Genomic DNA, 17,638 nt, shown 5'->3' on the forward strand with positions numbered 1-17,638 from the left:
AATGAGGTTGTGAGCCTTTTTGAGGGTTTTTTTCTAGCTGGAAGGCTGCAGTGGGACATAAATATCTTACATTTTTTCATTTAGTTGAAGTACATTGGAACCTCATTGAAGTCATCGTTCCTTGACATTTACTTGTTTATTGTGCTGTTAAAAGCAATTATTTAATTCCCATCACCACCAAGAAAAGTTTCAGGCTCCATTTTTTTATTATTTTTTTTACTTTAAGCCCTATGATCAGAAAACCTCTCCTTGAACATTTCAACATAGCAACATGCATGTTAGAGTACAAATGACTGAAGGATTTACAGGAAACCTAACAATTCATTAATTAATATGAAGAGAATATTCGAACAGAATTTTCAGTGTTTCCCTGCTGGGCACCCAGCCGAAGCCAGCCGATATGCATCATCATCATCAGCCATTAAAGTTGGGACGAGACGTTTGAAATGCTGCCAATTGTGCCAGTCTGAAAACTGAAATCTAGCCACCAGCTTCGACGTTATTTGGATAAATCTATGGTCAGCTGTGTTTTAATACTTTGTGAATCTGTCCTTTGTTGTCAGTTGTACTATTGGCCTTTTTTTGTGTCGTTTGTGCTGTCACTGTTTGCTTATGTACTTCAGTGAAAAACCACAGCCACCACCACTCAGGTACCCAGACCTGCTTCACTCTATCATGTAAATGCTCCAAGGTGGCAGGAGCGAATAGATCAGAGGGGTATTAGCTCAGAACACAATGGGCTATTTAACAGTCTGACTTGAATGGAAAGCCTGACATGTGCCATGATTTAGCAGACATTAAAACATCTTAATAAATTAGAGCAGGCCTGAGGGGTTTAGTGGGGAAAGGGCATTCGACTAATGGCACTAATGACACCCGCACAAGACTAATATATCAGGATTCAGGGAGGACTAAATCAGGACGGTTCTATCAAAATGACACCAGTAAAGGTGTGAGCATGAGACAAAAGACAAAGTGTGTGAGCAGGATTGTGTGTGTTATCACCATAGCCTATGGAGTCAGAGGCAAGTGATTTCAAGAGGACCATTGTGGTGTTTAAATCTAAATTCTTCAACCTCTAACAATGCTTGTGGGCACAGAGTAAGTGAAGCATCACGGACATTCACGTAGAATAATACAAGGTCAGTGTCGGGGGCGCGCAATGGATTTGACCCAGCCAGGAGCTGACAGGTCTGCTTTTCTATTAAATGATCGTAGATTACCAGAGCAAAGCGACTAGAGGGAAAATCCACAGAATACAGCCAATGTTGGGTGATTTTTTTCTGATTAAACCTTGTTTTTGTTTCCTGCAAATATGTGTAAATGACTCAAACTCCTTTGAAGTCTAAGTCTGGTTTGGGGGTTTTTTCTGTGGCTTTCTGTGTATGTCAACTTATGTATGTTTTTTTGTTTTGTTTTTTTTACCACTGTGTTTTTATTAAATGAACATACATGCTTACATGGGTAACAAATGCTTTTGGCCGATGTATTGATCAAACAAATTGAAAAAAGGCAACCTTTATGTCTTTGGTACATGGAAGCTTTGCCAGCCTCTTTGTTTTGTAATGTATTGGTAAAGTAGACATGATTTGATTTGGATGTTTTCTTTCTAAATGTTTGATATGGTTCCTAATTGTTCCTGTTTTCTTTTTGTTTCTTTGAAAATTTCTGCACAAAGGCCAAGTGTTGTTCAAAGATAACAATTAAGAGCTGTTGTTTTCCAATATGACAGCTAGTCTCTATTAACTACGTACAGCATCCTCCACAATTATCAGTAGATGGGTAGAAAAAAAGTCCAAAATAAGTTCATCTTTTATTGCACTCACATAATCTCATATTAAAATATACTTCTGTCCTCATCCAGCCCTGTTTGCCACAGACTGAGGTGTTTAAAACGGTTTGCTTCCTGGAAGCAGATGTGAGCCACTTGTTATTTTCTGCTAGCAGAAAGTCATAAATTGCTAATTAAAAGTTCTTAAAGACTCTAGTCAACGTAATAAATAAAGTGTACCTTACATTGTTTCTGCTGGGATTTTAAAAAGTTACATTTTTAATCACATGAATATTTTTGGCCTTAAAAAGGCTTAAATGTGCCCATACTTACATCTTAAATTGGAAGAAACATTTGTTTTTTCGTTTACTTTTTTTCTTTTGGTTTCATTCAGTTTAATGTCCTCTTTTTTTTAGATTTTGATGTGCGTACCATTGTCAGATTACTATTTCTGTATCTTGTAGTTATAGCTAAGGAGCTATAAACTAGCTCCTTAGCCTCAAATTAAGCCTCAAAGCTTAATTTCTTGATCAAAAGGAGGAATTGAAGAAATTAATCACCTGACATACAACCATTTCTTATTTATGTTTTAGAAAATTGAAATCAAAACCTTTTTGTCATGTAGTAGTACCTTGTTTAAGATAATGTGTCTTTAATAATTAGAATTATTGTAAAAGCCAGAAAGCATTGGAAAGTAGTTTTATTTGGGATGCAATAATTTTGGAAGGGACAGCAAACAAAGTTTTTACCTCCACCCCATTTCTTTTCTAGTAGGATATTTGTTTAATAGCTAAAACATGTTTTCTTGTGTTGTTTATTCTTTTAACTTACGTTTGAAGTTCAAAGAAGTGTAAGATATTTAACAGTATCTTCAACTACCTTAGGATATTTGTTCTAATTCACAGATGTCTTGTATAATAAAATACCTTACATTTATCCCACAGAAACATGCAGAAAGACTGCATTAAAAAATGTTTTGGTTACATTTATATTACAGATATTTTTAGAGATGCCTGTAATAAAACAATTATTTAGAAATGTTGATTTTTTTTTCTGAGAAAAAACATACTCAGATCAAAAGCTGAAGTCGTAATAGACCTCTCAGCTGTAAGAAAGGATGAATTTATTTAAGGCTTTTTTCATGTTTTTAGGACACCACAATGAGTTGATTTTGGTGTCTTATTTCGAATTCCTTTAGTCACTCGAAGCTTAAATTTGAAAAATACATGACTTCCACCTTGCACCAGCTGCTGTCTCTATCCTTTGGTGCACTGCTCCAAAATGTTGCAAGGTGGTCAAACTGATGAAATAGACCACAAATATATAACATTTTGTGTTTTTATAAAGTTTTTCCATTTTTTTTTCTTTTGCAATCAGTAAGCTTGATTGTAAAACATACATAGTATAAGATACTTTAAATTTGTAAAAGTGGTAAAACTAACAACTATTGGAGTTTTGGGTAACAACGCTTGGCCTTTTCTTCTTTGTGATTCCTCAGTATTTTTATGTCCTGGTGATCTCTGTGAGATCCTTAGACTTTTTCACATTGAAAAGTGAACAGTTGATCTTGATATGCGGAAGATGTGCATGTATGATATTGTTTGGTGCATTTGTGTTTTCTAAACGAGGGACTTAATAAAAGCAGTTCACTGAGGATTTTCTTTGTGGATTTTTCTGCTTTTCTATGATTATTCTGTGTGGGATGGGGTCATTTTCAGCATCAGCAGTTTTAGTGTCTTTTACTGCAGGAGGAATTTGAGTAGAGCCTCGGGGTGTCATGGCACCTATAAAATGGATGATATTATGAAAAAGCTAATAAATGGGGGTAAAAGGCTGCAGTGATATCCTCTTCACTGGATAAGGAAAACAGTCCATAAAAGTTTTTGCTTGAAACATTAATTGTATTGTTGCACATCATTATTAAGATCATAATCAAAGAAATGTGAGTATAATTCCACATCCGGTATTTTCAAGAACACACCGTCTAAACCTTAAAGTGTCAAGCTTTATGCTTCGCACCTCTCTGTCTCTTTCACTAGATCTAGTTTATTTGTGAATTTGTGAACTTCAGAGTTTCCACCAAAACAACAGAATGACACGGAACACTGCTGTGAGGTATTGATCGAACCAGTGTTGCAGAGATGCTTTTAAGATAATAAGAAAGAGAGGACCTTGTGAAGAGATCGATTCGAATGGGAAGTGAAGAAAAGAGAGGTTTCTCCCCACAGATCATTTATAATGAGCTGGTGTGTCAATACTTTGGCTCTTCACATGCTATCGACCGCTGGACCACTACACTGGGCTCTGCATGGTTGATGTTAACACAAAGAGAGATGAAAGATTTACAATGAGTATTTTCACGTCGTAGCGCAACACTGCGAAACGCTTTAAATTCAGATATGGTCAGGACATATTTCATATAGAAATGCTTGTGAATGCATAAGTGGTGCACATTGGTTCTCCCAGTGCAGCAACTGCTGCCCCGTGGTTACCACAGATTGAAAATGTCCACACTGCCCCCTAATGGCGGTAGCGCGCTGGTGGATCGTTCTCTGCCAAGGTGGAGGAGATGAGGCAATACAGAGAAGATGTTGCTGTGTCTGCAGTGTCGCTGCATTGGATGGATGCACTGCTGACGAGCACCTGCTCCTGCAAGATTTGTATCCAGAAGCAATTAAGATTCTGAACAGAATTTAGTCCACATTGCAAAAGGCATCTGAAGATACTCTAAACATCACATAATGGTGGTTTCTTGTTTGGTTTTTTTTTTTTTAATTGCACAAGTACCTCAGCAAATATTCGTTGTGGCACACCTTCAGTTAAGCCCACCAGCAACCACTGCACCCCTGACTCACTGTTAAGAATGATTATTCGTGTTCCTTCTCATGTTCTTTTTTATTATTATTATTTAGTTATTCCTTAATTTAGCCGCCTTTAATTTTTTGCTCACCGGTAACTGTGGAAGCATTCTGTTACTCACTTTATTAACTAACTGAACATGGGCATCAAAGATTTTCCCATCTCAAATGCAAGCAGTAGAAATGATTAAATTAGCTGTGACTCATGATCCTGTACCTTTCTGACTATAACGTTTCCCTTATTATGTGAACTACTGGTATGCTTGTTGCAGGACATTGTGTTCATTTATTTTAGCTTAAATTTAAATAAAAGCCAAGTGACTAAAACTGTACAATGCTATTTGTTGAATTTAAACTACGGTGTGTAGACTAACAAGTCAGATGTGAAGGTCTATTTGACAGACACATGAAAAATATATTCTGACACATATACAATATTAGGATACAACTGAGTGAATTTTTAATTACAGTATTATAATTATAACTCGATTTCGAACCCGGTGATTTTGCATTTAGTTCCTCCACAGACAGAGGGCGCTGTAGTTCCTCTACCGGTCTTCAGCTCGTCTCCGAAGAAAACAGTCACAGGGCTGCTTCCTGTGGCACGCATGTATACAGCACTGTTTAGATGATGAAAGCCTCCAAGAAGAAGGAATCCACCAACAGTGGCTCTCTGGATGATGATCCAGACGCCAACAGAGAGGAAAGTGAGATTTGTCCTGGCTTTAAAGACGCAGACGCCTTCGTTAAAGTGAGTCTGACCCAGAAATCTTTTCTCCTGGGAAAGAGGACAACGTGGATGAGCCGCTGTTAGCTCGGCTATGTGCTGCTAGTCTACTCGCCTCCTAAGAAAATCTCTAACACATGACAAACCATCTAAATGTGACATTTAATCACATTTACCCAACGGTGCTTGACTTGAGTTTAGTGTAGCTGATACTTCGTTAGTCAAACTTGTTGTTAAATACAGTGTTGTATAGTAACAAAGTACAAATACTTCACTACTTTACTTAAGTATATTTTGGAGTACTTCATACTTTCCTGGAGTATGAAAATTTTTGATGACTTTCACTTTTACTTCACTATATTTCCGAACTTAATTGCGTACTTTTACTCCGATACATTTTCAATGTGTGGTTTAGTTACTCGTTACAAAAAAGCGAGAGAGAGAAACAAAGTGTTTTGACCCCACCTACTGATTAGCAAGTAGCAAGCAGGCTACCGAACAAAGTCCGTAGCCTGCTTGCCTGGGCTTGTTCATCACCTCCAATAGGATACACCTGTTTCGCTTCTCCCATTGTTGGGGAAATCAGAACACCTTGCACCGGACGGGTGGGAGGGACGTACAGAGAAGAGTGCTGCCCGCACTGACGCGGCTCAGGGATTACGTGACACGCAGCGCCGTGCCCTATAATGCACTGTAAGCTATGTAATGTGTTTTGAGGCAATTGACCAAAATCCCGGACAATTTTTAAATTCCCCCCGGACATCTTTTTAGGTCTGAAAAGTAGGACATGTCCGGGAAAAAGAGGACGTCTGGTCACCCTAGTTCAATGGGGGACAGAAGCCATAGCGATAGCAATTTAGACTAAATTTAACGAATATAGGAAAGGCATGCAAGTTCAAAACCACAAACCATTAACATGTGCTACTCTTTAAAACTGGAACAATTTATTAGCAGGTTTCATTTTGCCTGCACTTGGTTGGGTACATTATTTTAAGTTTATTTGACAAGTTTACCAAAATATAAGAAATGTCATTCAAACTTGCCTTGTTTTACTTTTTACTTGTACTTTTCATTACATTACTTGAGTACATCCATTTTTACAGTAATTTCCATACTTAAGTACAAGAAGTTTCAGATACTTTAAGACTTTAACTCAAGTAACATTTCAGTCAGTGACTTGGACTTTTACCAAAGTCGTATTTTGGAGAGGTACTTTTACTTGACTCTGAGATTTCAGTACTTTATACAACACTGGTTAAATATCTCTTTGCAGTGTGAGGTAACTTTGAGGTTCAAGATTATACTAATTATAAACACCTATATATATTCTTTTAACTGGCAATTTAAATGTTCAGGTTTGCTGAAGTTTGAAAATAAGAGTACTTAGTAAAACGTTAAGGTATTTCTAGAAGAATATATCACTATTATACTAATAGGTTTGTGTCATGACAGCTTTGAACTCCAGTTGCTTGATCTGCTATATTTAATCTACATGTAAATTGCACATTTATGCTATTGTTGTTTTAACTTGCGTCAAAGCTGGAGTTTATAGTCAACCAAATAGTCTGTTAGTTAATTTCTATAAGTAGCTACGTAACAGGAAAAAATACTGCATAATTATCTTAGAACTTGCCTATTTGGCAAAACTGTATATCATTTTAAAACGCTGTGCCTTTCCTATCCCCCCCTCCCACCGCAGCAAGATTAACTTGGTACACATTAAAGTCTATCTTTATGCTTCTTCAAGTTAAATCACCTATTTTAAAATAAAATACTTTGGCAGTAAACATGTGTAGCAGACTAGTAAAAAGGTTTTGCTACAAACTTAAGTCAAAGCTGGTATTAAGATAACAGGTATAAAAAGTAGTTAACATCATAGTCCAGAAACTGCCATAAGCTAACATTTTCTTCCAGCTGTCTTTGGATTTAAAAAAAATCATTTAGGACATTTTCTTAATCGCCACTTTGATTATATCACAAATGTTTTTTAAGGTGAGTTTCTCCTCATTTCTTCTCTCCAGTATGGTTTGGGGGCTGTGATATCAGCCACTAAAGCCTCAGCTGGCTTACCTGTAGCAGGAGATGAATATGATTTCTATCGGAGCTTTCCAGGCTTCCAGGAGTTCTGTGAAAGTCAAGGAGACAAGCTTCTGCACTGGTAAGTGTTTAATTACATTCCTTCAAGCTCCTTTCTATAGGACGGCACCTTTTCTTTAATTTATTAAGCTACATGTAAGTTGCACATTTATGCTATTGTTATTCTATGATTACTTTTGCCAGAGCCTGTACATACTCTCCTTCATTATTATTTTTTCCTAGCTTACTTTCATATTCTCCTCAACTTGAATGAACTTGTATGATTAGACCTGCTTTTGAAAGTTTATGTCAAATATACGCCTATCTGTATAAAAACCAGCCTAGATAACATGAGCTATTTATCATTTTGTCTTTTTGTTTAGCATGAGTCAGATAATGCAGCATCATGGCTGCAGATCTCACATAAGAGACCGGAACAAGCTCACTGGACTGGAGGAGAGGTTTGACTTGGTTGTGGACTCAAATGATGTTATTCTTGAAAGAGCGGTAAGACTTTTATCTAGGGAACTGTTTTTTAATTAAAAATCAAGATATTTTTGCAAACCAACCGAGCTCCGCTGCGCAACTTCCAGGGGATTCTCCTCGACGAAGCCGACGGGGTAAACAGGAGCCAGAATCCCGTTATGCCTGCCGGGTTTCAGCCTCCAAAAATTGTTGTGTCCAGCTGGAATCGCAAGGTGAGATAACTGACCTATCAGCTTCTCTTGCTGCCGTTTCAGTGACGGTTTTGAACCAAATCTAGCATTGTGTGTCCTAATCCAAACATCTAATCCAGTGGAGTCAAGCTAAAGTTCTCCATCAGAGGTGTCTTCTAACTCCTAGATATATTCTAAATCCAGTACGCTTGAGTCAAATAGCTGAACTACCATAATGTTGACTTTGGTGCCTAACACCTTTTTTGTTTTTTGTTGGGCGGTTTTTTTCCAGGGTTCCAGCTCTGGCAGCCGATCGGAGACGTTCCGACTCCTTCACGCCAAGAACGTTGCGAGGCCCCAACTGAAATTTAAGGAGAAAGTTGACAACAGCAATACGCCTTTCGTTCCCAAGATCTTCATCAAGCCGAATGCGCTGAAGCCACTTCCGACATGTATGCCAAGCCTTTTACCCTCATAAGTGCCGTTTTACCTTCCCGACATTTCTGAGCGGATGACGTTTCTCAAACTGCAGATTTCTCAAACAAGCAAATACGCAAAGAGAGGCCAGAGGACCTTGACGTCCCGGCTGCCTTGGCTGACTTTATCCACCAGCAGAGAACTCAGGAACATGTAGATGACATGTAAGACTTGTGCTGTTGTGTAACGTGAACATTGTTGTGCTTTGTCTCTTTGTTAATGTAACGGTTTGGCTTCATGTAGGTTTGCACATCCATACCAGTATGAACTGGACCATCTCACCATACCAGAAAGGTTACTGTCCAAGCCGGAGCCTCAGGTAACACGGTCAGATGAAGTCATCATGTAACATAAACCCAGACCAAGCTGGAGCTTTCTTTGTGCAGCATGTTAAGACCCATCTCTAAATTACTGCTGTTGATTAGAGAAAGTTGTGGTTGGGTAAAGATTAGTCCGCTTTCTTAAAAGTTCAATTTTCTGAAACGGTTATTTTTAGTTACTCAGATGACATTTAATTATTTATTTTTGGGTGTAATTTGTAGTGGTTGGCTTCACTTCTGTCAAACCAATCCTTTTCTGTTGCTGCTGTAGATTACAGTCCTCTAAGTCTGCTAAAATAATACTTGGATTCTACTTTTGTTGTTTCTGTCGCACTTGGTCCATTTTAAGCACCTTTGCTTAAAATTTACTTAATGGGTTTTACAGGTTTAGACTCTGTAAAGTTATACAAGTGAAAATGTTCTGCTGTCCAATAAAGAAAAAAAAAAGGAAATCGTTATGTGTTCCAGATAAGACTATTCTTTAGGCAATGGAAAGTCTTTGTCCGGAAAGCTTTTGCTGAAGCTTTGTCAACGTTATTGGGGTAAACTTTGACTTTGTTTTTCTACCTAGCTTAGGATCTGTGGTCTCTTGAGGTTTTTTTAAAGCAGCTAACAACCCATCTTTTTAAAAAAGATGACATTTAATCAATTGCAACTCCTGTTCTTTAATTATTTGATATAACACAGTGACTTCTTGACTTAAAAGTGGACTTAGCTGCATATTTTCACTGAAGACTCTGATGTTTTATCTACCTTTTGTGTTGTAGATGTACAAGCCGATGGCCGAGACGAAGCTTTCCTTTATTGACTCACTGGAGGACCTGGTCGCTCTGAATGAGAAGCTGTGCCGATTATCTGAATTTGCAGTGGATCTCGAGGTATGCAGATGAGTTTTAATTCAAATCAAAATAAAAGGAACAGAACTCGAACCATAGAACGATACATTATTAGGTCTTATGTGATTAATGCTTGTAGAGGTTTTTTTTTTGTCTGTTTTTTTTTTTTAATCTTTTGAACATGTTATTGTTTTGTTCTCCACGGCAGCACCATTCCTACCGGAGCTTCCTCGGCATTACCTGCCTGATGCAGATCTCCACCAGAGAGGAGGACTTCATCATCGACACTCTGGAGCTCCGCAGCGAAATGCACATTCTGAACGAGGCGTTCACTGACCCGACTATCGTAAAAGTAAAGAAACGACTCCATGAATGAGTTCTGCTGTATGCTGCCTGAAAGTATAAAAATACATGACAAAGTTGGTTTAGTTACAGCAGCTTATTACTCTTTAAGGTTTTGTTTCTTGCTATAGTTTATAGAGAATTTATCATAGAGGCTTGTATACTGCCTCAGCATATTGTTGAGAAATTGCACTGACCCCTGCTGGTCTGCCTGTTTGGAGCTGTGGGATTTAATATTTTATTTGAAAGAAGGATTAGCACAAAGCTTCAGCCCTTATTTACGTTTTTAGCATATCTGTAAATCACACACACAAAAAAAATCTGTTGGGTTAAGTCCAGGAATAGTTTTCTGCATTTACTTCCTGGTGTTTTGTGTTCTTATCGTTGTGTTTCTGAACCGCATTGTTTTATTAAACGCAGACAGCTCTCTTGGCGCAACGCTTTTAAATATTTTGGCATGTTTTATGCCAGGCCAGCTCAACAATCTGAGCAAACTGGCCTTTACCCAGACGGAGTCTTTTGTTGCTGTGAGAAATCACTTTGACTAATAATATTTGAAATATTAAAACCAAAGTGAAACAGATCATCTTTGTAATCTTCCCAAGCTGAAAGAGCAGTCAGAAGTTGTAATTGACATTATTTTAAATATAAAGCTCTGACTTTGTGTGATGCTCTCTGTGAGAGCAATCCTATTCAGACAAGTTTGATGAAGTTGGCAGGTGTCTTGTGATGTGTGGGAGCCAACATGATTCACACTCAGCGGGGGACACCTTTGGAAACAGTGTGCTGCGTGGGCTCATACTGCCAGCTGAATTGCAAAAAAGGATCCAAATGGAAAATTCATCATGTAGTCTTTTTTTTTTTTTAAACCATTCAAAATGTACTTCCTCCCTACCCCCAGGTTTTTCACGGTGCTGATTCTGACATCGAGTGGCTCCAGAGGGACTTTGGCTTGTACGTTGTCAACCTTTTTGACACCCATCAGGCGAGTCGAGCCCTGAACCTGGCCAGACATTCTCTGGACCATTTACTGAAGAACTTCTGCAACGTGAACTCGGACAAACGCTACCAGCTGGCTGACTGGAGGATTCGGTGCGTTGACGGCTGGAACCAATTATCTATTTAAAAATTTATTTATTTTTTAAACCTAAGACATTATTACATTTTGTTCTTTTTAACTTACAGTTATCGTTTCTTGCAAAAGTATTCACTCCCCAAATTCTGCTGCTTACTCCAGCAGACATCAGTGTAATTTATTGGGATTTCTATATGATACATAAACAGAAAGTGATGATGATGTGAAGTTGTGAAAAGTGTGGCAGGCATTTGTGTTCACCGCCTTTTTCTCTCCTACCTTTAAATAAAATTCAGTGCAGATAATCATTAAGTGTTAGTTGTGCTCTCCAGAAAACTGATCTTTAATCAATAGTGACAGGAAGTAATTTATTATGTGAAGAAAACCATTGAAAGTCCAGTTTTAAAATCTATGCAGGTTTAAAAAAAATGAAGCAACTCAGTGGGACTAAATATAAAAGTGTGAATACTGTTGCAACACTCTGCATTTCAAGTTGGGAGTTTTCACATTTTTCTTCTTTAACATTACTTAAAAAGAAGAGAAGTTAAACGTACATTATGTTGCAGCCCCTTGCCAGAAGAGATGATCGAATATGCTCGAGCGGACACGCACTATCTCCTCTACATCTACGACTGCATGCGGGCGCAGCTGTTGGAGTCGAACCACGGCCAGCCGGGCCTGTTGCAGTGCGTCTGGAACAAAAGCAAAGACGTTTCGTTCAAGGTTTGCTTCGTGTCTCGCCTCGGTTTAATCATTCAGATGCTTTCCTGTGATCCAAACTGGTGCATTTGCATCGAAGCGATGTGTGTTGAGTATATAATTATTTAATAACTCAGTGGAGGCGTGGGTAACGGCAAGCATTAAGAGAAACAGCACAGATGACTAATTGGTATTTTCATTAGCATTTTTAAGTGTAAATTACAAACGACTCTTTTATTTTTTTTTGTTCCGTAATGTTCTTCATTACCTCCTGTCATATTTCGCCTCACCGACCTCCTCTCTCTCTACCGACAGAAATACATGAAGCCGATCTTCACAGAGGAGTCGTATTTAGAGCTGCAGAGGAAGCAGAAAAGGTCTTTTAACACCCAGCAGCTCACCACATTCAGGCTGCTGTACGCCTGGAGAGACAAGCTGGCCAGGCAGGAAGATGAAAGCACCGGGTAGGCTGTGTGAATTCACTGGACCCGCTGTTCTAGAAATGTCCCGGATCCATTTTTATATGTGAATCTACTTATTTGAGCCCACTTGCTATGACTTTTTGTTTTGTTTTGTTTTAATGGCCACTTGTTTACTTACAGATACGTCCTCCCCACTCATATGATGATCAAAATATCCGAAGAGATGCCCAAGTAAGACCCATCCCATTTATAAAGCATTTTAATGTGTCATGTATTTCTCTTTTTTATTAAGAGGAATTTCTTTTGTCATTTAACTCCTCAGAGAGCCGCAGGGCATCATCGCCTGCTGTAACCCCGTCCCGCCGCTGGTGAGGCAGCAGGTCAACGAGCTCCACTTGTTGGTGCAGCAGGGCAGGGAAATGCCGCTCCTGAAGGTGAGGAGAGATTGACGGCGGCGGTTTGAGCTGCCACTCACCGCGCAGCCGGCGAGCCAGCGCCACTTCCACATTTAACTTTGGAATTATTCCACTTTATTCTCACAGGCTGAGGTGGCAGCTCAGAAGAAGAAAGGACTCACAACCATCAAAAAGGTTGGCTGAAGACGTTTTGGTAGATAGTAACCGGTTTGGCGTTGGTTGGGTTAATAAATGATTTTCTGTATCCAGGCAGAAGTCCCGTTGTTTGGTCCACATGATACGTCCAGGGGGTCTGAGAGCAGCCACCCTCAGCTCATTGCTGATGGTAAACTTGAATGTTGCACTTTTTTTAAAAAATCATAAGGGACTATTGTTTTCATTTAATAATTTGTCAATTTTCAGAAGTCCCAGTGAAACAAGGAATCCTGTTCTCAGAGGAGGTTTACAAAATGGACGTTGATGAGCAGAAAATAAGCTCCTTGTTAGCTCCAGCTAAAATCACCTTGTTTAAGGTAACGCCTTACAAAAGTGTTCATACCCGTTAACATTTCTTTTACAAATTAAAAAAAAAAAGTGGCATGTGCCTTCTGAACCAGAAATTTGTAGAACTTAACATTTGGGTTTTTTTTGTTAGTTTGTTTTGTTTTATTTGATCAAAGTGGCTGAAGCAATACTCTGTTAGACATAATCAAGACATTGCTGTCCAGGGAGGTATTATAACCAAATCTAAAAGATTTCAGAGAGTGAATAGTTTTAGAAGGGAGGTAAGCTTATTCAGCTGCTCTGTTTGTAAACTGCGTTACAGTTTTTATTAGAATTCTTCTTTCTTTCAAAGGAACTGGAAACTCCTGCTGGCCAAAAATCCCTTTCCGTAGCTCAGATGAAAGCCAGGAGTATCACAGAGTCTTTTGAAAATCCTTTCAGAATGGTAAAATAAAAGAAAACATCAGGCCTCTGAATTATTTCTGACTTTCATCACACTGTTTTTAATCCTTTGGGTTTTTTTCTTCGAAACCTCAGTATCTGCCCTCCACCGGCGCGCACGTCAACAAAAACGCCAAGTTTGACCCGTCTTCAAAAATATTCGAGGTAATCCGAGCCCCTCTGCTGTGGCTGCTGTGTTTTCTTTTTTATTGAGTTGTTGTCATAGGTCTGCTTTGTTACCTGAACAGATCAGCAAGCGATGGAAACTGCAGAGTGCTGAGCAGCAGCAGAAAGAGATGGAGGTCAAGAAGAAATCAAAGGAAGAAGCAAAACAAAAAGCAAAGAAACTGTCAGGTAAAACAGGATCTAATTATCTCTAAGGTAACTGCTTTTTTGCTGGATGTTTCTGATTTTTTTTTCTTTTCTACAGAGGAAAGAACCAAGGCTAAACAGAGCTATCAGGAGTCTCTGCGGAACATCGTCCCTGTTCGCCAGCAAGCAACAGTAAGCCATTCACTCTGCTGTCTTTTCCGCTTTACCTGGTAAAAGTTTGATGAGAAAGTTGAGTTCCATGTTGCCAGCAAGTCTGGCGCCGCATTTTAAGGAGAGCGCTTTAACAGTCAGTTTAACCCCGTGCGGTGGCCTTCATTTCCCCCCCACACACACCTGGCTTTCCAGCAGAAGGAACACTCTGACTGACAAGCAGGTGAACTACATCTGCCAGCCTGCAGCCGCAGCATACTTGTTACATTTTTTTAAAATATTTGTGTCTGTCACATTACATGCCTGGGGAAGAGTAAGCGCACAGTGTGGGATTTGCAGCGCCGAAGACATTTATTTCTTTCTTTCCCTCATTGTGCATTTCTTCCCTACTGAGGAGAAATGGGAGCTTCTTCCTCCTCTGAAGCCGCCCTGCTGTTAGATCGCTCTCTCTCTGAGGGTATTACATGATACCTGCTGAGTTACTCATAAACAAGCTTTCCTTCATGTTCTGTTTTATCTGCACTCTTCACTCCGTATAAAAGGTGAGCTTGAATAAAAGGAGGTCACGCCCTTTGATTTCCGCATGTCTTCCTGCCAGCTTTACTGTTTCTCTCCTGCAGGAGGAAAAGCATGCATGTGGGATAAGTGCCAAAGTTATTCAGTCTGTAACGATGAGAGAGAGAAAGTATCCCTGTATGCCGGCTTGTTAGCGCTGTCTGGTGGCATGGATCATAGTCAGAGATATTGGCAGAAACTCTGCAAAAAGTAGCAGTCGTCCACCTGCCAACTGCAGAGAAATATTGGCTGTGATGTTAGCAAATTGTCACTTTCAGATGGCCCCTTGGCAGCAAAGATTTCTTTTTTTTTTTTTGTCTAATTAGGATTTTATTTCAAAAGAGTTTTTACTTTTTTCTGAATAGCATTGCATTAACATTGACAGGTTATAATCGGGGTTTATCACCATTATTTGTTCTGTCTTCAAACAGAATTAAAAAGCACGAAGCAGTCATCCATATAAACGCATATCCAGCAACGAAGATCTGATACAACAACTTTACGACTACATAAAGATAGTAACTTTTCAAATATAAAAAGAAATTTGTTAAAATCTAGTCAATTTTGTGTTTAAAAAAATTAATGTATCAGTGGAGTTAAATCTGTAACGTTGGGTTTTTTGTTTTCTATTTAAGTAGTTGGATTAATAGAAAGTGGAAGATAAAGATTTGCCATTTATGTAAGGCTCTGATGTTAGCCTTTTGTTTGCTATTTGATGACCCAAACATCCTTTTTGAGTTTGTTTTTTTGGGGGGGTTTTTAACCTCAACTAGATCTGATAGTCCTTTGTTTAGGTTGACAATCTGAGCCCCTGTGCTGTGGGTTCAGCAAAAAATGTCCTGAATTAATTCTATATTGATTACAAATTCTTTAAATGTTTCAGAAATATCCAGACTGTGCTTTGTTCTGTTTGTGAACATGGAAAAAAAATGTTGATTCAATTCACAAATATATATTAATAGAATCTTGTCTGGTAAGCCCAATATCACATACATGGTCTCATGAGTCAACTGTACATTTCTAGTTGCTATGTGCAATTAGAAGTACTGTATATGACTATAAAGATATCTTTTAAAAATTAGCTCTGTCTTTTTTTGGATCATGTGTATTATTTTTTTCAGAAATACCTCCTGTTTTTGGCCCTAAAATAATAATAATAAAAACATTTTTCACAATTGAGTATTTTAGATTTGAAGAACCTAAAACTGTGGACTGAAGTTGTTACGTGTCTAATTTTTAAACTTCTTTGGAAAATGTTTCTTTTTTTCATAATCCCTTGTTTGTTAAAAAAATCATCTGGCAAAATGATAATTGAAAATTTGAAAAATATCTGTTTACATGTCCAACGAAGTAACAGACTTGCAATATTTATCATTTAACTCAAGCGATTGTTAACATAGACAACGTTGATGTTTTTTTTGGAAAACAAACTAAGTTCTTTTACTTTAATTTGTTTCTGACCAATGTTTTTTCAGGATTCAAAAGATGGTGGAAGGAAAAAAGCGAGGGGTGGCAGCGAGGTTGGAGAGATGACTCCCAAACCGAGTAAGAAGCTGATGAAATCAGCAGAGAAATCCCAGAAGACCGAACCTCCTTCTGAAGAAACCTTCAAACCCTTTGACTATGCTCAGTCAGATCTTAAAGTTTTTGATGGTAGGCTTATTTGATCATGTCTTTTTATTCCTTTGAAAATACCACATCCTAATTTTAATCCAAATTCCGGTGATGCTCAGTGTGAACAGACAGTTTCCTGCTCTGCTTCACAGGCTCCAAAGCTAAGGACAACATGCAGTTTGATCCAAATCGACAAGCCCAGGAATTTAGGAAAAAGGTGCGTTTGTGGTTTATTTACAAAACTATATATTTTCTTTATGCCTAATGAATTTAACTCTTTTGCCAGCAGAAACGTCCTCAAGGACAAAAAAACAACTTCTCTTCAGGAAACAGAAGCATGTCGTACATGAAGGGCAAGTCAGACAGGTAAACATTGAGAACAGTAAAGTTTCTTCGTTTCTGCATTTTCAGACATCTCCCATGCTAAATATTCTGTTTAATACCTGCAGAGGGTTCCGACATGCCTGGCCCAAGAGATAGACTCTGCATTTTTCCTCATCTTTTTAAATCACCTGGATTACATGCATTTTTCCTTTTTTTTCCCTGACCTCAAGGGAAACCCAGTTGTTCAGAACTGATGAATTTTTGAACGTGTTTTTCCTCCACCTCTGATACTGCCCTGTAAATATGTGGAAGCACATAACTCTTTATTAAAGTTGGTTTTAAAAGAAAACAGTCTGTGTTTTGAAGCTGCGTGTGAAATTGAATGTTGATTGGTCATTTAAGATTTCAAAAGCCTGGATGTGAAATATGTATGGCTTATTCCTGTGGAAGTGAGGGGGAAATATTAAAGATGTCACATTTTCAATGCCTGAATAGTTTTATGATTGGAATTATTTTATTTTAAACATTTTTTTTGACATTGTTGTCTAAATTTTTAAACTTTACCATCCTCACTGTGGTTCGGAGGCGATGACCCATGACTGTTTTTGTACTTTTAAAATGGCAAAGTCTTATCAGAAGACTTTTAAGTTTTAAAAGAAATTATATTGTAATGCTTAATAGTTTTTTTTTTCATATGTATAGCATTCCAGCTAATTATTTTAATGTTGATTTAGACTTTTTCCCCCATGCAAAAGTTGGAACCTTTGATAAAGAAGCCAGAAATTGAGCTTCAGACTGCAGGGTTTACTGGGTGATCCAGAAATTACATTGTGTGTTTCTATAAGTCGCTGGCCAGTTCTGGGTTCAACTAAACTGGAGATCAGGGAGAGGTATTTTTGGTGATATGTGGGGTTTTTTTCTCTCTCTCTCTCTTAGTTTATCTTGCTAATGTAAGCTCAGTTTTGTGTGTGAGATGTGGACTGTGGCTGAGCACATTGAGAATCTTATTTAATTATCTTGATAGCCATGTCCACAGAAGAGAGGTGGGACACAATAAGATAAA

At 38.3% G+C, this 17,638-nt stretch overlaps 1 protein-coding gene across 1 annotated transcript; it reads left to right on the forward strand.

Moving 5' to 3' along the window:
- Positions 1-5,205: 5,205 nt before the first annotated feature.
- Positions 5,206-16,924, forward strand: exosc10 (exosome component 10). The gene is made up of 25 exons (XM_005808202.3): positions 5,206-5,380; positions 7,378-7,514; positions 7,816-7,939; positions 8,026-8,130; positions 8,381-8,540; positions 8,621-8,729; positions 8,809-8,884; positions 9,653-9,763; positions 9,930-10,073; positions 10,965-11,155; positions 11,705-11,861; positions 12,153-12,301; positions 12,440-12,490; positions 12,582-12,693; positions 12,802-12,849; positions 12,925-13,000; positions 13,078-13,187; positions 13,511-13,603; positions 13,696-13,764; positions 13,848-13,953; positions 14,030-14,103; positions 16,113-16,290; positions 16,404-16,468; positions 16,541-16,617; positions 16,701-16,924. Exons 1-25 carry the CDS (start codon positions 5,258-5,260, stop codon positions 16,729-16,731), a joined length of 2,676 nt encoding a protein of 891 aa, XP_005808259.1. The 5' UTR covers positions 5,206-5,257; the 3' UTR covers positions 16,732-16,924.
- Positions 16,925-17,638: the final 714 nt, after the last annotated feature.

The sequence above is a fragment of the Xiphophorus maculatus genome, chromosome 1, assembly GCF_002775205.1.
Source record: "Xiphophorus maculatus strain JP 163 A chromosome 1, X_maculatus-5.0-male, whole genome shotgun sequence".
Taxonomy (NCBI): domain Eukaryota; kingdom Metazoa; phylum Chordata; class Actinopteri; order Cyprinodontiformes; family Poeciliidae; genus Xiphophorus; species Xiphophorus maculatus.

What these genes read in the sequence shown, in the direction of transcription:
- exosc10 (XM_005808202.3), top strand. Translation starts at nt 5,258, where the DNA reads ATGATGAAAGCCTCCAAGAAGAAGGAATCCACCAACAGTGGCTCTCTG. An exon ending in GACTCACAACCATCAAAAAG is followed by an intron (nt 12,850 to 12,924) that starts GTTGGCTGAAGA and finishes TTCTGTATCCAG; the next exon opens with GCAGAAGTCCCGTTGTTTGG. An exon ending in CTGTTCGCCAGCAAGCAACA is followed by an intron (nt 14,104 to 16,112) that starts GTAAGCCATTCA and finishes ATGTTTTTTCAG; the next exon opens with GATTCAAAAGATGGTGGAAG.